Source organism: Oncorhynchus mykiss, chromosome 27 (assembly GCF_013265735.2).
Source record: "Oncorhynchus mykiss isolate Arlee chromosome 27, USDA_OmykA_1.1, whole genome shotgun sequence".
Lineage (NCBI taxonomy): Eukaryota > Metazoa > Chordata > Actinopteri > Salmoniformes > Salmonidae > Oncorhynchus > Oncorhynchus mykiss.
The window spans coordinates 48,211,239-48,231,238 of record NC_048591.1 but is presented as its reverse complement, the minus strand read 5'-3'; the positions used below and the strand labels follow the sequence as shown (position 1 = coordinate 48,231,238).

Genomic DNA, 20,000 nt, shown 5'->3' with positions numbered 1-20,000 from the left:
CTCCTCTTCTAATGGTTTTCATATCATCTTTCTTTCATTGTCCAGAAGCCAACGGCACAATCCTGGTTATAGTATGAACCCATGCTGGTCATATTAACAACCCATCCTGGTCACACTCTCACACACTCATTCACACACACACACACACACACACACTTATTGATTATGTTGCTGTCACAGCAGAGGTCTGACTAGAAGTCTATAGTCATCCTCCTCATCTCTGTTGGATCCGACATCAATCCCTCCTGGTCAACCCATCCTGGTCATATTACTAACCCATCCTGGTCATATTAACTACCCATCCTGGTCATGTTATCAACCCATCCTGGTTATAGTATCAACCCATCCTGGTCATATTAACAACCCATCCTGGTCATATTAACTACCCATCCTGGTCATGTTATCAACCCATCCTGGTCATGTTATCAACCCATCCTGGTCATGTTATCAACCCCTCCTGGTCACATTATCAACCCATCCTGGTCATGTTAACAACCCATCCTGGTTATAGTATCAACCCATCCTGGTCATATTAACAACCCATCCTGGTTATAGTATCAACCCATCCTTGTCAAATTAACAACCCATCCTGGTAATAGTATGAACCCATCCTGGTCATATTAACAACCCATCCTGGTCATATTAACAACCCATCCTGGTCATATTAACAACCCATCCTGGTCATATTAACAACCCATCCTGGTTATAGTATCAACCCATCCTGGTCATATTAACAACCCATCCTGGTCATATTAACAACCCATCCTGGTCATATTAACTACCCATCCTGGTCATATCCCTCACTAGCTTTAAGCACCAACTGTCAGAGCAGCTCACAGATTACTGCACCTGTACATAGCCCACCTATAATTTAGCCCAAACAACTACCTCTTTCCCAACTGTATTTACATTTATTTATTTATTTTGCTCCTTTGCACCCCATTATTTTTATTTCTACTTTGCACATTCTTCCATTGCAAAACTACCATTCCAGTGTTTTACTTGCTATATTGTATTTACCTTGCCACCATGGCCTTTTTTGCCTTTACCTCCCTTCTCACCTCATTTGCTCACATTGTATATAGAATTGTTTATACTGTATTATCGACTGTATGTTTGTTTTACTCCATGTGTAACTCTGTGTCGTTGTATGTGTCGAACTGATTTGCTTTATCTTGGCCAGGTCGCAATTGTAAATGAGAACTTGTTCTCAACTTGCCTACCTGGTTTAATAAAGGTAAAATAAATAAATAAATAAATAAATATCAACAACCAATCCTGGTCATGTTATCAACCCATCCTGGTTATAGTATCAACCCATCCTGGTTATAGTATCAACCCATCCTTGTCATATTAACAACCCATGCTGGTCACATTATCAACCCATCCTGGTCATATTAACAACCCCTCCTGGTTATAGTATCAACCCATCCTGGTCATAGTATCAACTCATCCTGGTTATAGTATCAACCCATCCTGGTCAAATTAACAACCCATCCTGGTCATATCAACAATCCTTCCTGGTCATGTTATTAACCCATCCTGGTCATATTAACGACCCATCCTGGTCATATTAACAACCCATCCTGGTCATATTATCAATCCATCCTGGTCATATTATCAACCCATCCTGGTCATATTATCAACCCATCCTGGTCATATTATCAACCCATCCTGGTCATATTATCAACCCATATTATCAATCCATCCTGGCCATATTAACAACCCATCCTGGCCATATTATCAATCCATCCTGGTCATATTATCTACCCATCCTGGTCATATTAACAACCCATCCGGGTCATATTATCAACCCATCCTGGTCATATTATCTACCCATCCTGGTCACATTATCAACCCATCCTGGTCATGTTAACAACCCATCCTGGTTATAGTATCAACCCATCCTGGTCATAGTATCAACCCATCCTGGTTATAGTATCAACCCATTCTGGTCATAGTATCAACCCATCCTGGTTATAGTATCAACCCATCCTTGTCAAATTAACAACCCATCCTGGTAATAGTATGAACCCATCCTGGTCATATTAACAACCCATCCTGGTCATATTATCAACCCATCCTGGTCATATTATCAACCCATCCTGGCATATTATCAACCCATATTATCAATCCATCCTGGCCATATTAACAACCCATCCTGGTAATAGTATGAACCCATCCTGGTCATATTAACAACCCTTCCTGGTCATATTAACAACCCATCCTGGTCATATTAACAACCCATCCTGGTTATAGTATCAACCCATCCTGGTCATATTAACAACCCATCCTGGTCATATTAACAATCCATCGTGGTCATATTAACAACCCATCCTGGTCATGTTATTAACCCATCCTGGTTATAGTATCAACCCATCCTGGTTATAGTATCAACCCATCCTGGTTATAGTATCAACCCATCCTTCTCATATTAACAACCCATCCTGGTCATATTAACAACCCCTCCTGGTTATAGTATCAACCCTTCCTGGTTATAGTATCAACCCATCCTGGTTATAGTATCAACCCATCCTCGTCATATTAACAACCCATCCTGGTCACATTATCAACCCATCCTGGTCATGTTAACAACCCATCCTGGTTATAGTATCAACCCATCCTGGTCATAGTATCAACCCATCCTGGTTATAGTATCAACCCATCCTTGTCAAATTAACAACCCATCCTGGTAATAGTATGAACCCATCCTGGTCATATTAACAACCCATCCTGGTCATATTAACAACCCATCCTGGTCATATTAACAACCCATCCTGGTTATAGTATCAACCCATCCTGGTCATATTAACAACCCATCCTGGTCATATTAACAACCCATCCTGGTCATATTAACTACCCATCCTGGTCATATCCCTCACTAGCTTTAAGCACCAACTGTCAGAGCAGCTCACATATTACTGAACCTGTACATAGCCCACCTATAATTTAGCCCAAACAACTACCTCTTTCCCAACTGTATTTACATTTATTTATTTATTTTGCTCCTTTGCACCCCATTATTTGTATTTCTACTTTGCACATTCTTCCATTGCAAAACTACCATTCCAGTGTTTTACTTGCTATATTGTATTTACCTTGCCACCATGGCCTTTTTTGCCTTTACCTCCCTTCTCACCTCATTTGCTCACATTGTATATAGAATTGTTTATACTGTATTATTGACTATATGTTTGTTTTACTCCATGTGTAACTCTGTGTCGTTGTATGTGTCGAACTGCTTTGCTTTATCTTGGCCAGGTCGCAATTGTAAATGAGAAATTGTTATCAACTTGCCTACCTGGTTTAATAAAGGTAAAATAAATAAATATCAACAACCCATCCTGGTCATGTTATCAACCCATCCTGGTTATAGTATCAACCCATCCTGGTTATAGTATCAACCCATCCTGGTCATGTTAACAACCCATCCTGGTTATAGTATCAACCCATCCTGGTTATAGTATCAACCCATCCTCGTCATATTAACAACCCATCCTGGTCACATTATCAACCCATCCTGGTCATGTTAACAACCCATCCTGGTTATAGTATCAACCCATCCTGGTCATAGTATCAACCCATCCTGGTTATAGTATCAACCCATCCTTGTCAAATTAACAACCCATCCTGGTAATAGTATGAACCCATCCTGGTCATATTAACAACCCATCCTGGTCATATTAACAACCCATCCTGGTCATATTAACAACCCATCCTGGTTATAGTATCAACCCATCCTGGTCATATTAACAACCCATCCTGGTCATATTAACAACCCATCCTGGTCATATTAACTACCCATCCTGGTCATATCCCTCACTAGCTTTAAGCACCAACTGTCAGAGCAGCTCACATATTACTGCACCTGTACATAGCCCACCTATAATTTAGCCCAAACAACTACCTCTTTCCCAACTGTATTTACATTTATTTATTTATTTTGCTCCTTTGCACCCCATTATTTGTATTTCTACTTTGCACATTCTTCCATTGCAAAACTACCATTCCAGTGTTTTACTTGCTATATTGTATTTACCTTGCCACCATGGCCTTTTTTGCCTTTACCTCCCTTCTCACCTCATTTGCTCACATTGTATATAGAATTGTTTATACTGTATTATTGACTATATGTTTGTTTTACTCCATGTGTAACTCTGTGTCGTTGTATGTGTCGAACTGCTTTGCTTTATCTTGGCCAGGTCGCAATTGTAAATGAGAAATTGTTATCAACTTGCCTACCTGGTTTAATAAAGGTAAAATAAATAAATATCAACAACCCATCCTGGTCATGTTATCAACCCATCCTGGTTATAGTATCAACCCATCCTGGTTATAGTATCAACCCATCCTGGTTATAGTATCAACCCATCCTTGTCATATTAACAACCCATCCTGGTCACATTATCAACCCATCCTGGTCATATTAACAACCCCTCCTGGTTATAGTATCAACCCATCCTGGTCATAGTATCAACTCATCCTGGTTATAGTATCAACCCATCCTGGTCAAATTAACAACCCATCCTGGTCATATTATCAACCCATATTATCAATCCATCCTGGCCATATTAACAACCCATCCTGGCCATATTATCAATCCATCCTGGTCATATTATCTACCCATCCTGGTCATACTATCAACCCATCCGGGTCATATTATAAACCCATCCTGGTCATATTATCTACCCATCCTGGTTATAGTATCAACCCATCCTGGTTATAGTTTCAACCCATCCTCGTCATATTAACAACCCATCCTGGTCACATTATCAACCCATCCTGGTCATGTTAACAACCCATCCTGGTTATAGTATCAACCCATCCTGGTCATAGTATCAACCCATCCTGGTTATAGTATCAACCCATCCTTGTCAAATGAACAACCCATCCTGGTAATAGTATGAACCCATCCTGGTCATATTAACAACCCATCCTGGTCATATTATCAACCCATCCTGGTCATATTATCAACCCATCCTGGTCATATTATCAACCCATATTATCAATCCATCCTGGCCATATTAACAACCCATCCTGGTCACATTATCAACCCATCCTGGTCATGTTAACAACCCCTTCTGGTTAGAGTATCAACCCATCCTGGTCATAGTATAAACACGTCCTGGTTATAGTATCAACCCATCCTCGTCATATTAACAACCCATCCTGGTCATATTAACAACCCTTCCTGGTTATAGTATCAACCCATCCTGGTTATAGTATCAACCCATCCTCGTCATAGTAACAACCCATCCTGGTCACATTAACAACCCATCCTGGTCATGTTAACAACCCATCCTGGTTATAGTATCAACCCATCCTGGTCATAGTATCAACCCATCCTGGTTATAGTATCAACCCATCCTTGTCAAATTAACAACCCATCCTGGTAATAGTATGAACCCATCCTGGTCATATTAACAACCCATCCTGGTCATATTAACAACCCATCCTGGTTATAGTATCAACCCATCCTGGTCATATTAACAACCCATCCTGGTCATATTAACAACCCATCGTGGTCATATTAACTACCCATCCTGGTCATATTAACAACCCATCCTGGTCATGTTATCAACCCATCCTGGTTATAGTATCAACCCATCCTGGTTATAGTATCAACCCATCCTTGTCATATTAACAACCCATCCTGGTCACATTATAAACCCATCCTGGTCATATTAACAACCCCTCCTGGTTATAGTATCAACCCATCCTGGTCATAGTATCAACTCATCCTGGTTATAGTATCAACCCATCCTGGTCAAATTAACAACCCATCCTGGTCAAATCAACAATCCTTCCTGGTCATGTTATTAACTCATCCTGGTCATATTAACGACCCATCCTGGTCATATTAACAACCCATCCTGGTGATATTATCAATCCATCCTGGTCATATTATCAACCCATCCTGGTCATATTATCAACCCATCCTGGTCATATTATCAACCCATCCTGGTCATATTATCAACCCATATTATCAATCCATCCTGGCCACATTAACAACCCATCCTGGCCATATTATCAATCCATCCTGGTCATATTATCTACCCATCCTGGTCATATTATCAACCCATCCGGGTCATATTATCAACCCATCCTGGTCATATTATCTACCCATCCTGGTTATAGTATCAACCCATCCTGGTTATAGTTTCAACCCATCCTTGTCATATTAACAACCCATCCTGGTCACATTATCAACCCATCCTGGTCATGTTAACAACCCATCCTGGTTATAGTATCAACCCATCCTGGTCATAGTATCAACCCATCCTGGTTATAGTATCAACCCATCCTTGTCAAATTAACAACCCATCCTGGTAATAGTATGTACCCATCCTGGTCATATTAACAACCCATCCTGGTCATATTATCAACCCATCCTGGTCATATTATCAACCCATCCTGGTCATATTATCAACCCATATTATCAATCCATCCTGGCCATATTAACAACCCATCCTGGTCACATTATCAACCCATCCTGGTCATGTTAACAACCCCTTCTGGTTAGAGTATCAACCCATCCTGGTCAAAGTATAAACACGTCCTGGTTATAGTATCAACCCATCCTCGTCATATTAACAACCCATCCTGGTCATATTAACAACCCTTCCTGGTTATAGTATCAACCCATCCTGGTTATAGTATCAACCCATCCTCGTCATAGTAACAACCCATCCTGGTCACATTATCAACCCATCCTGGTCATGTTAACAACCCATCCTGGTTATAGTATCAACCCATCCTGGTCATAGTATCAACCCATCCTGGTTATAGTATCAACCCATCCTTGTCAAATTAACAACCCATCCTGGTAATAGTATGAACCCATCCTGGTCATATTAACAACCCATCCTGGTCATATTAACAACCCTTCCTGGTCATATTAACAACCCATCCTGGTTATAGTATCAACCCATCCTGGTAATATTAACAACCCATCGTGGTCATATTAACTACCCATCCTGGTCATATTAACAACCCATCCTGGTCATGTTATCAACCCATCCTGGTTATAGTATCAACCCATCCTGGTTATAGTATCAACCCATCCTGGTTATAGTATCAACCCATCTTTCTCATATTAACAACCCATCCTGGTCATATTAACAACCCCTCCTGGTTATAGTATCAACCCATCCTGGTCATAGTATCAACTCATCCTGGTTATAGTATCAACCCATCCTGGTCAAATTAACAACCCATCCTGGTCATATCAACAATCCTTCCTGGTCATGTTGTCAACCCATCCTGGTCATATTAACGACCCATCCTGGTCATATTAACAACCCACCCTGGTCATATTAACAACCCATCCTGGTCATATTATCAATCCATCCTGGTCATATTATCAACCCATCCTGGTCATATTGTCAACCCATCCTGGTCATATTATCAACCCATATTATCAATCCATCCTGGCCATATTAACACCCATCCTGGTCATATTATCAATCCATACTGGTCAGATTATCTACCCATCCTGGTCATATTATCAACCCATCCTGGCCATATTATCAACCCATCCTGGTCATATTATCAACCCATCCTGGTCATATTATCAACCCATATTATCAACCCATCCTGGTTATAGTATCAACCCATATTATCAATCCATCCTGGTCATATTATCAACCCATCCTGGTCATATTATCAACCCATCCTGGTCATATTATCAACCCATCCTGGTCATAGTATCAACCCATCCTGGTTATAGTATCAACCCATCCTGGTTATAGTATCAAACCATCCTTGTCATATTAACAACCCATCCTGGTCACATTATCAACCCATCCTGGTCATGTTATCAACCCCTCCTGGTTATAGTATCAACCTATCCTGGTCATAGTATCAACCTATCCTGGTTATAGTATCAACCCATCCTCGTCATATTAACAACCCATCCTGGTCATATTAACAACCCATCCTGGTGATATCACCAATCCTTCCTGGTCATGTTATCAACCCATCCTGGTCATATTATCAACCCATCCTGGTCATATTAACGACCCATCCTGGTCATATTATCAACCCATCCTGGTCATGTTAACAACCCCTCCTTGTTATAGTATCAACCCATCCTGGTCATAGTATAAACCCATCCTGGTTATAGTATCAACCCATCCTGGTTATATTATCAACCCATCCTTGTCAAATTAACAACCCATCCTGGTAATAGTATGAACCCATCCTGGTCATATTAACAACCCATCCTGGTCATATTAACAACCCATCCTGGTCATATTAACAACCCATCCTGGTTATAGTATCAACCCATCCTGGTCATATTAACAACCCATCCTGGTCATATTAACAACCCATCGTGGTCATATTAACTACCCATCCTGGTCATATTAACAACCCATCCTGGTCATATTAACAACCCCTCCGGGTTATAGTATCAACCCATCCTGGTTATAGTATCAACTCATCCTGGTTATAGTATCAACCCATCCTGGTCAAATTAACAACCCATCCTGGTCATATCAACAATCCTTCCTGGGCATGTTATCAACCCATCCTGGTCATATTAACGACCCATCCTGGTCATATTATCAACCCATCCTGGTCATATTATCAACCCATCCTGGTCATATTATCAACCCATATTATCAATCCATCCTGGCCAAATTACCAACCCATCCTGGTCATATTATCAACCCATCCTGGTCATATTATCAACCCATCCTGGTCATATTATCAACCCATCCTGGTCATATTATCAACCCATATTATCAACCCATCCTGGTTATAGTATCAACCCATATTATCAATCCATCCTGGTCATATTATCAACCCATCCTGGTCATATTATCAACCCATCCTGGTCATATTATCAACCCATCCTGGTCATATTATCAACCCATCCTGGTTATAGTATCAAGCCATCCTTGTCATATTAACAACCCATCCTGGTCACATTATCAACCCATCCTGGTCATGTTATCAACCCCTCCTGGTTATAGTATCAACCCATCCTGGTCATAGTATCAACCTATCCTGGTTATAGTATCAACCCATCCTCGTCATATTAACAACCCATCCTGGTCATATTAACAACCCATCCTGGTGATATCACCAATCCTTCCTGGTAATGTTAACAACCCATCCTGGTCACATTATCAACCCATCCTGGTCATATTAACGACCCATCCTGGTCATATTATCAACCCATCCTGGTCATATTATCAACCCATCCTGGTCATACTATCAACCCATCCTGGTCATATTTACAACCCATCCTGGTCATATTAACAACCCATCCTGGTCATATTAACAACCCATCCTGGTCATATTATCAATCCATCCTGGTCATATTATCAACCCATCCTGGTCATATTATCAACCCATCCTGGTCATATTATCAACCCATATTATCAATCCATCCTGGCCAAATTACCAACCCATCCTAGTCATATCACCAATCCTTCCTGGTAATGTTATCAACCCATCCTGGTCACATTATCAACCCATCCTGGTCATATTAACGACCCATCTTGGTCATATTATCAACCCATCCTGGTCATATTATCAACCCATCCTGGTCATATTATCAACCCATCCTGGTCATATTATCAACCCATCCTGGTCATATTATCAACCCATATTATTAACCCATCCTGGTCATGTTATCAACCCATATTATCAATCCATCCTGGCCATATTATCAACCCATCCTGGTCATATTATCAACCCATCCTGGTCATATTATCAACCCATCCTGGTCATATTAACAACCCATCCTGGTCATATTATCAATCCATCCTGGTCATATTATCAACCCATCCTGGTCATATTATCAACCCATCCTGGTCATATTATCAACCTATATTATCAATCCATCCTGGCCATATTAACAACCCATCCTGGTCATATTATCAATCCATCTTGGTCATATTATCAACCCATCCTGGTCATATTATCAACCCATCCTGGTCATATTAACAACCCATCCTGGTCATATTATCAACCCCTCTTTATAAGTGTGTGTGTCAATCTCCTGAGCACACTTATAGATTATGTTGCTGTCACAGCAGAGTTCTGCCTAGAAGTCTATTGTCATCCTCCTCATCTCTGTTGGATCCGACATCAGAGAACCTGAAGGACGCCATAGAAGGAACATCTGCTTCTGCTGAGCCGACTTCCTCTCCAGGTTGAAGAACGCCCTCGGAGCATCCCATGTCCGTCAGGGTAACTACCCTCCACCTGATTCGGTAAAGAAGACCCCAGCTGTGTCCACTTAGCCCTCAACTCCCTCTCTGACCCTGAGTCCGGCTGTCCATAAGGCTATCCTCGATGTCTCTAATATCCTGCGTAGGCCCCGTCTCCACCTCTGAGGTAGGTTTGACTGTAAGATCTAGGCCTGATGAGAACAGAACTAGATATAACTTTAAGATCTTCTTTACAAAATAAATATTATAGTTTGATTACATTTTAGGGTATCTGAGGCATAAATAGAAACATATGACTTACTCATATTATCAATCCATCCTGGTCATGTTAACAACCCATCCTGGTCATATTATCAATCCATCCTGGTCATGTTAACAACCCATCCTGGTCATATTATCAATCCATCCTGGTTACATTATCAACCCATCCTCGTCATGTTAACAACCCATCCTGGTCATATTATCAATCCATCCTGGTTATATTATCAACCCATCCTGGTCACATTATTAACCCATCCTGGTTATATTAACAACCCTTCCTGGTCACATTATCAACCCATCCTGGTTATATTATCAACCCATCCTGGTCATATTATCAACCCATCCTGGTTATAGTATGAACCCATCCTGGTTATATTATCAACACATCCTGGTCATGTTATCAACCCATCCTGGTCATATTATTATCAACCCATCCTGGTCACATTATCAACCCATCCTGGTCATATTATCAACCCATCCTGTTTATATTATCAATCCATCCTGGTTATGTTAACAACCCATCCTGGTCACATTATCAACCCATCCTGTTCATATTATCAACCCATCCTGTTTATATTATCAATCTATCCTGGTCATATGATCAAACCATCCTGTTTATATTATCAACAGATCCTGGACATATTATCAACCCATCCTGGTCATATTATCAACATTACCACTATCAGTAAAGTCATACTCCCCGTCCCCATCCATGCCCCCACACTACCTCAGTACCACTATCAGTAAAGACATACTCCCCCTCCCCCACACTACCCCATTACCACTATCAGTAAAGACATACTGCCCCTCCCCCTCCCCCTCCCCCTCCATGCACCACACTACCTCAGTACCACTATCAGTAAAGACAAACTCCCCTCACCCTCCATGCACCACACTACCTCAGTACCACTATCAGTAAAGACATACTCCCCCTCCCCCACACTACCTCATTACCACTATCAGTGAAGACATACTCCCACTCCCCATCCATGCCCCACACTACCTCATTACCACTATCAGTAAAGACATACTCCCCCTCACTACCTCATTACCACTATCAGTAAAGAAATACTCCCCCTCCCCCACACTACCTCAATACCACTATCAGTAAAGACATACTCCCCCCCCCCCCCTCCATGCACCACACTACCTCATTACCACTATCAGTAAAGACATACCCCCCCTCCATGCACCACACTACCTCATTACCACTATCAGTAAAGACATACTCCCCCTCCCCATCTATCACTGTGGGTCTCATGTAAGAACATATCATCAGGATCAGACCATTGTGATGATCTTGCTGGTCCTTCTCCTTTCCTCCTGCTGTAACGTGTACAGTGAACCTGACTGATGCTACATCTACATTGATGGGGATATCCGACAGCTTGTCAATCTCTTCCTCCATTCCTCACGGAGCAGCTCCACGGAATCCAGAGTCAACCTCCCCTCACATCAACCTGCATGTCTGTAATTACACTGGGCACATCACCCTGCATGTATGTAATTACACCTGGCACATCAACCTGCATGTCTGTAATTACACTGGGCACATCAACCTGCATGTCTGTAATTACACTGGGCACATCACCCTGCATGTCTGTAATTACACTGGGCACATCAACCTGCATGTCTGTAATTACACTGGGCACATCACCCTGCATGTCTGTAATTACACTGGGCACATCAACCTGCATGTCTGTAATTACACTGGGCACATCAACCTGCATGTCTGTAATTACACTGGGCACATCAGCCTGCACGTCTGTAATTACACTGGGCACATCATTCTTCGTTGTCTGTGAAACAGGTGTATCACCCTCGGAGTCAGTGCCCTCGGTAACCACTTCCAGGAGCTCAGTCACTATCACGCCGCCCCTGAGCGCACCACCACGGCTACATTAACATTCACAGTACAGGCAACGGAACCTTGCAACTCCGACGGTTGGGGTTGAGTTTGGACCCGGGGCAGAGGCCGAGACTGCCCCCTGAAACCCCCGGCTCTCAGATCTGGACCCGGGGCGGAGGCCGAGACTGCCCCCCAAAACCCCCAGGCCTGCTCTCAGATCTGGACCCGGGACGGAGGCCGAGACTGCCCCCTGAAACCCCCAGGCCTGCTCTCAGATCTGGATCCGGGGCGGAGGCCGAGACTGCCCCCCGAAACCCCCAGGCCTGCTCTCAGATCTGGACCAGGGGTGGAGGCCGAGACTGCCCCCCGAAACCCCCAGGCCTGCTCTCAGATCTGGACCCGGGGCGGAAGCCGAGACTGCCCCCCGAAACCCCCAGGCCTGCTCTCAGATCTGGACCCGGGGCATAGGCCGAGACTGCTCCCGAAACCCCCAGGCCTGCACTCAGATCTGGACCCGGGGCGGAGGCCGAGACTGCCCCCCGAAACCCCCAGGCCTGCTCTCAGATCTGGACCCGGGGCGGAGGCCGAGACTGCCCCCCGAAACCCCCAGGCCTGCTCTCAGATCTGGATCCGGGGCGGAGGCCGAGACTTATGAACCGCTATGAGATGGAATCAAAGGAGAGTGAATGTGCTTATCAATAAATATGTAAGGTGTTTAAATGTGGTGTGTTCTTATGACAGTCCCACTGCAATGTATGGTGTAACAAAGACTCCTACCACACCGTAATCCAGTGTAACAAAGACTCCTACCACACCGTAATCCAGTGTAACAAAGACTCCTACCACACCGTAATCCAGTGTAACAAAGACTCCTACCACACCGTAATCCAGTGTAACAAAGACTCCTACCAAGCCGTAATCCAGTGTAACAAAGACTCCTACCACACCGTAATCCAGTGTAACAAGGACTCCTACCACACCGTAATCCAGTGTAACAAAGACTCCTACCACACCGTAATCCAGTGTAACAAAGACTCCTACCACACCGTAATCCAGTGTAACAAAGACTCCTACCACACCGTAATCCAGTGTAACAAAGAATCCTACCACACCGTAATCCAGTGTAACAAAGACTCCTACCACACCGTAATCCAGTGTAACAAAGACTCCTACCACACCGTAATCCAGTGTAACAAAGACTCCTACCACACTGTAATCCAGTGGAACAAAGACTCCTACCACACTGTAATCCAGTGTAACAAAGAATCCTACCACACCGTAATCCAGTGGAACAAAGACTCCTACCACACCGTAATCCAGTGAAACAAAGAATCCTACCACACCTTAATCCAGTGTAACAAAGACTCCTACCACACCGTAATCCAGTGTAACAAAGAATCCTACCACACCGTAATCCAGTGTAACAAATAATCCTACCACATCGTAATCCAGTGTAACAAAGACTCCTACCACACTGTAATCCAGTGTAACAAAGAATCCTACCACACTGTAATACAGTGTAATAAAGACTCCTACCACACTGTAATCCAGTGTAATAAAGACTCCTACCACACTGTAATCCAGTGTAACAAAGACTCCTACCACACTGTAATCCAGTGGAACAAAGACTCCTACCACACTGTAATCCAGTGGAACAAAGACTCCTACCACACTGTAATCCAGTGGAACAAAGACTCCTACCACACTGTAATCCAGTGGAACAAAGACTCCTACCACACCGTAATCCAGTGGAACAAAGACTCCTACCACACCGTAATCCAGTGGAACAAAGACTCCTACCACACCGTAATCCAGTGGAACAAAGACTCCTACCACACTGTAATCCAGTGGAACAAAGACTCCTACCACACCGTAATCCAGTGGAACAAAGACTCCTACCACACCGTAATCCAGTGGAACAAAGACTCCTACAACACCGTAATCCAGTGGAACAAAGACTCCTACCACACCGTAATCCAGTGGAACAAAGACTCCTACCACACCGTAATCCAGTGTAACAAAGACTCCTACCACACCGTAATCCAGTGTAACAAAGACTCCTACCACACCGTAATCCAGTGGAACAAAGACTCCTACCACACCGTAATCCAGTGGAACAAAGACTCCTACCACACCGTAATCCAGTGTAACAAAGACTCCTACCACACTGTAATCCAGTGTAACAAAGACTCCTACCACACCGTAATCCAATGTAACAAAGACTCCTACCACACCGTAATCCAGTGTAACAAAGACTCCTACCACACCGTAATCCAGTGTAACAAAGACTCCTACCACACTGTAGTACGGCAGTGGAAATTCGGTGTCCTCCAAGGAAAAGGAAAATAAAATCTTTGCATGCAACTCTTCTTCTGGATGTCCTGGGTTCGGGCAGCTCGCCATCCTTGTTGGAACTGAATCCATACTCCAAATAATCTCTTACAGGAATTAGAAAATACAATTTAGTCAAAATTCTTTACACTTTAACTACAGCACCAGAATCACATGGACTGAACAGTAGACCAGCCTGGGCAATGCAGAGGACTTTACACAACTACAGCACCAGAATCACGTGGACTGAACAATAGACCAGCCTGGGCAATGCAGAGGACTTTACACAACTACAGCACCAGAATCACATGGACTGAACAATAGACCAGCCTGGGCAAAGCAGAGGACTTTACACAACTACAGCACCAGAATCACGTGGACTGAACAATAGACCAGCCTGGGCAATGCAGAGGACTTTACACAACTACAGCACCAGAATCACATGGACTGAACAGTAGACCAGCCTGGGCAATGCAGAGGACTTTACACAACTACAGCACCAGGTTGAGACAATCAGACAGGAGATAATACAGAAATAAGCAACAAAAAAGGGACAGCAAACCTTCTCACCACCCTCACACCACCCTCACACCACCCTCACACCACCCTCACACCAAGGAGAGAAGAGAGAAAAACAGAGAAAAAGAGGTACAGAGAGAGAGAGAGACAGAGAGAGAGACAGAGAGAGACAGAGAGAGACAGAGAGAGAGACAGAGAGAGAGAGAGAGAGAGAGAGAGAGAGAGAGAGAGAGAGAGAGACAGTGAGACAGAGAGAGAGTGAGAGAGAGAGAGACAGAGAGAGAGTGAGAGAGAGAGCTAGGGGGCGTGGTTGATACAGTCTGGTAAGGACTCAAAGTCAAAGTCACTCAGGTCAACTGTGAATCCATCACACTGCACCCATGCTCCGTTGACCCCGGTTCCAGGTCAGACACATACAAGAAACCTACACACTGTGAATCCATCACACTGCAGGCTGATGTCCATTTAGAGAGCTGCGTATTTCATTGCATTTCACTGTACTGTTCACACCTGCTGTATACTGTAGAAATGACAAATAGCCTCCCGGGTGGCGCAGTGGTTAAGGGCGCTGTACTGCAGCGCCAGCTGTGCCATCAGAGTCCCTGGGTTCGCGCCCAGGCTCTGTCGTAACCGACCGCGACCGGGAGGTCCGTGGGGCGACGCACAACTGGCCTAGCATCGCCCAGGTTAGGGGAGGGCTTGGTCGGTAGGGGTGTCCTTGTCTCATCGCGCACCAGTGACTCCTGTGGCGGGCTGGGCGCAGTGTACGCTAACCAAGGTGTCCAGGTGCACGGTGTTTCCTCCGGCGCATTGGTGCGGCTGGCTTCCGGGTTGGATGTGCGCTGTGTTAAGAAGCAGTGCGGCTAGGTTGGGTTGTGTATCGGAGGACGCATGACTTTCAACCTTCGTCTCTCCCGAGCCCCTACGGGAGTTGTAGCGATGAGACAAGATAGTAGCTACTACAACAATTGGATACCACGAAATTGGGGAGAAAAAGGGGTAAAGTTAAAAAAAAAAAAAAAAATTAAAGAAATGACAATAATAAATAAATAAATGTTGATTTGCTCCGTTGACCCCCTAGAAACAGCCCTGGTTTAGGCACATGACCCCCACACCCAGGAAGTGTGGTTTCCTTTCTCATCTCAGAGATACCAATATAGGCAATAAAGACCGCAGGGAACACATGCAGTACTATCCAATAATAACTTTTAAATATGTATCTCTAAACACGATCCTTACCCTGAGTCGTCGTCCGTACACAGTCACCTGTCCTCGGGCCTGCTCCTTACGCTGCCTCCACTCTACCAGGTTGAGGCCGTTATCGATAGCCAGGGTTACGTTCCTCTTGCTGACCGTGGGGTTGACCGTCCCGGCCAGCAGGTGGGGCTCCGTGTGCAGGGACACCTCCATACCGTTGGCCAGCACCAGACGCAGAGAGCCGTCCAGGCCGATGTAGTAACTGTTCCTCACTTGGTCTGGAGAGAAGAGGAGAGAGGACAGAGTAGAGAGGACAGAGGAGAGAGGACAGAGGAGAGAGGACAGAGGAGAGAGGACAGAGGAGAGAGGACAGAGGAGAGAGGACAGAGGAGAGAGGACAGAGTAGAGAGGACAGAGGAGAGAGGACAGAGGAGAGAGGACAGACTTTGATGTGGAGACCAAAATCAACTGGTTTTGTCTAAACAATTCAGAAAGGGGTTACACTATGAACTCCTAGACAGTATTCACTCCCCTGTAGGTCACTCAGGAAGTACGTTACTATACCACCTCTGTAGGTCACTCAGGAAGTACATTACTATAACACCTCTGTAGGTCACTCAGGAAGTACATTACTATACCACCTCTGTGGGTCACTCAGGAAGTACATTACTATACCACCTCTGTGGGTCACTCAGGAAGTACATTACTATAACACCTCTGTAAGTCACTCAGGAAGTACATTACTATACCACCTCTGTAGGTCACAATTCACAATTCCCCATAATGACAATACATTTTTGCTAATTTGTTACAAATAAAAACTGAAATATCACATTTACATGAGTATTCAGACCCTTTACTCAGTACTTTGTTGAAGCACCTTTGGCAGCGATTACAGCCTTGAGTCTCCTTGAGTGTGACGCTACAAGCTTGGGATACCTGTATTTGGGGAGTTTCTCCCATTCTTCTCTGCACTTCCTCTCAAGCTCTGTCAGGTTGGATGGGTAGCGTCGCTGCACAGCTATTTTCAGATCTCTCTGGAGATCAAGTCCGGCCTCTGGCTGGGCCACTCAAGGACATCAGAGACTTGTTCCGAAGCCACTCCTGCGTTGTCTTGGCTGTGTGCTTAGGGTCGTTGTCCAGCTGGAAGGTGAACCTTCTCCCCAGTCTGAGGTTCTGAGCGCTCTGGAGCAGGTTTTCATCAAGGATCTCTCTGAACTTTGCTCCGTTCATCTTTTTCTTGATCCTGACTAGTCTCCCAGTCCCTGCCTCTGAAAAACATCCCCACAACATGATGCTGCCACCACCATGCTTCACCGTAGGGATGGTGTCAGGTTTCCTCCAGACGTGGCGCTTGGCATTCAGGCCAAAGAGTTCAATCTTGGTTTCATCAGACCAGAGAATCTTGTTTCTCATGGTCTGAGAGTCCTTTAGGTGCCTTTTGGAAAACTCCAAGTGGGTTGTCATGTGCCTTTTACTGAGGAGTGGCTTCCGTCTGGCTACTCTACCATAGAGGCCTGATAGGTGGAGTGCTGCAGAGATAGTTGTCCTTCTGAATGGTTCTCCCATCTCCACAGAGGAACTCTGGAGCTTTGTCAGATTGACCATCAGGTTGTTGGTCACCTCCCTGACCAAGGCCCTTGGTCAGTTTGGCTGATTGACCAGCTCTAGGAAGAGTCTTGGTGGTTCCAAACTTCTTACATTTAAGAATGATGGAGGCCACTGTGTTCTTGGGGACCTTCAATGCTGCAGAAATGTTTTGGTCCCCTTCCCCAGATCTGCGCCTCGACACAATCCTGTCTCAGAGCTCTACGGACAATTCCTTCGACCTCATGGCTTGGTTTTTGCTCTGACATGCACTGTCAACTGTGGGACCTTATATAGACAGGTGTGTGCCTTTCCAAATCATGTCCAACCAATTGAATTGACCACAGGGGGACTCCATGTTGTAGAAACATCTCAAGGATGATCAATGGAAACAGGATGCACCTGAGATCAATTTAGAGTCTCAGAACAAAGGGTCTGAATACTCATGTAAATAAGGTATTAGTTTCATATTTGTAATAAATTTGCAATTTGTTCTTAACTGACTTGCCTAGTTAAATAAAAAACAAAATGTCTCAGGCCCAAATTGCACTCTATTCCCTGTATAACGCACTAATTTGGACCAGAGCCCTATGGGACAATATAGGGAATAGGGAGCTGTTTAGGACACAGATAATAAGAGAAGATCTGAGGATGTATTACCCTCTGGCCTGGCCTGGCCTGGCCTGGCCTGGCCTGGTCACTCACTCACTCACTCACTCACTCACTCACTCACTCACTCACTCACTCACTCACTCACTCAGCCAGCTAGGCTGCAGGAAGTGGGAATAGGTGCTTCACAGCATCACTCTAATGCATGCTGAATATTCCGTTGGAGAAATCAGGAATCCGCCGCCGTTCTGAGGCTTACAGGAAGGAATGTTGAACACTGGCATTGGTAATCCAATCAAAACACAGCTAAACAGCAGAATAGAACTCACAGCTGAGCTCTGAGCCCTCCCTCGCCAGCCAGGAAGATTTAATCTAACATAATACAAGACTAAACATTTCCTCCTTTTTATTCACGCTCATCTTGTTAGCTGTCTACTCTCTTTTGCAGAGGCTGGGTGAAACCAGTTGAGGGCTCAGAATAACACATGTGATCACACACATCTCCACAAGCGCCACACACACGCAATACATGGATTACTAAGAATGCAACAAAGTCAGCACTGTTTTCAATTTTCCAAGCGGACAAAAGTGAATTCATTAAGACCAAAACGGCTGGCTCAGTGCCTCGCCTCCTGTCTCCTCTCTCAGCAGATGTCCAGCACAAGGTCATCTCAACAAAGCAGTCACTGACCAATTAGACAACAAACAGTAGAGATGTGAGGAGAGGAGACAGAGATGTGAGGAGAGGTCAACAACAGACAGTAGAGATGTGAGGAGAGGTCAACAACAGACAGTAGAGATGTGAGGAGAGGAGACGGTAGAGATGTGAGGAGAGGAGACGGTAGAGATGTGAGGAGAGGAGACGGTAGAGATGTGAGGAGAGGAGACGGTAGAGATGTGAGGAGAGGAGACGGTAGAGATGTGAGGAGAGGAGGCAGTAGAGATGTGAGGAGAGGTCAACAACAGACAGTAGAGATGTGAGGAGAGGTCAACAACAGACGGTAGAGATGTGAGGAGAGGAGGCAGTAGAGATGTGAGGAGAGGAGACAGTAGAGATGTGAGGAGAGGAGACAGTAGAGATGTGAGGAGAGGAGACAGTAGAGATGTGAGGAGAGGTCAACAACAGACACTAGAGATGTGAGGAGAGGAGACACTAGAGATGTGAGGAGAGGAAACAGTAGATATGTGAGGAGACAGTAGAGATGTGAGGAGACAGTAGAAATGTGAGGAGACAGTAGAAATGTGAGGAGACAGTAGAGATGTGAGGAGACAGTAGAGATGTGAGGAGACAGAGATGAGAGGAGACAGTAGAGATGAGAGGAGACAGTAGAGATGAGAGGAGAGGAGACACTAGAGATGTGAGGAGAGGAAACAGTAGAGATGTGAGGAGAGTGTAGAGGGGTGAGGAGACAGTAGAGATGTGAGGAGAGGAGACACTAGAGATGTGAGGAGACAGTAGAGAT

General features: G+C 44.4%; 1 protein-coding gene across 2 annotated transcripts in view; it reads right to left on the bottom strand.

Annotated features, from left to right (window-relative positions):
• Window positions 1-20,000, bottom strand: part of tenm4 (teneurin transmembrane protein 4) — a 678,489-nt gene that overhangs the window by 87,847 nt on the left and 570,642 nt on the right. For both annotated transcript variants that reach the window (XM_036964775.1, XM_036964776.1), the window contains one exon: window positions 16,384-16,619. In XM_036964775.1, coding sequence (XP_036820670.1) covers window positions 16,384-16,619 — 236 coding nt within the window. The remainder of the gene's footprint in view (window positions 1-16,383; window positions 16,620-20,000) is intronic.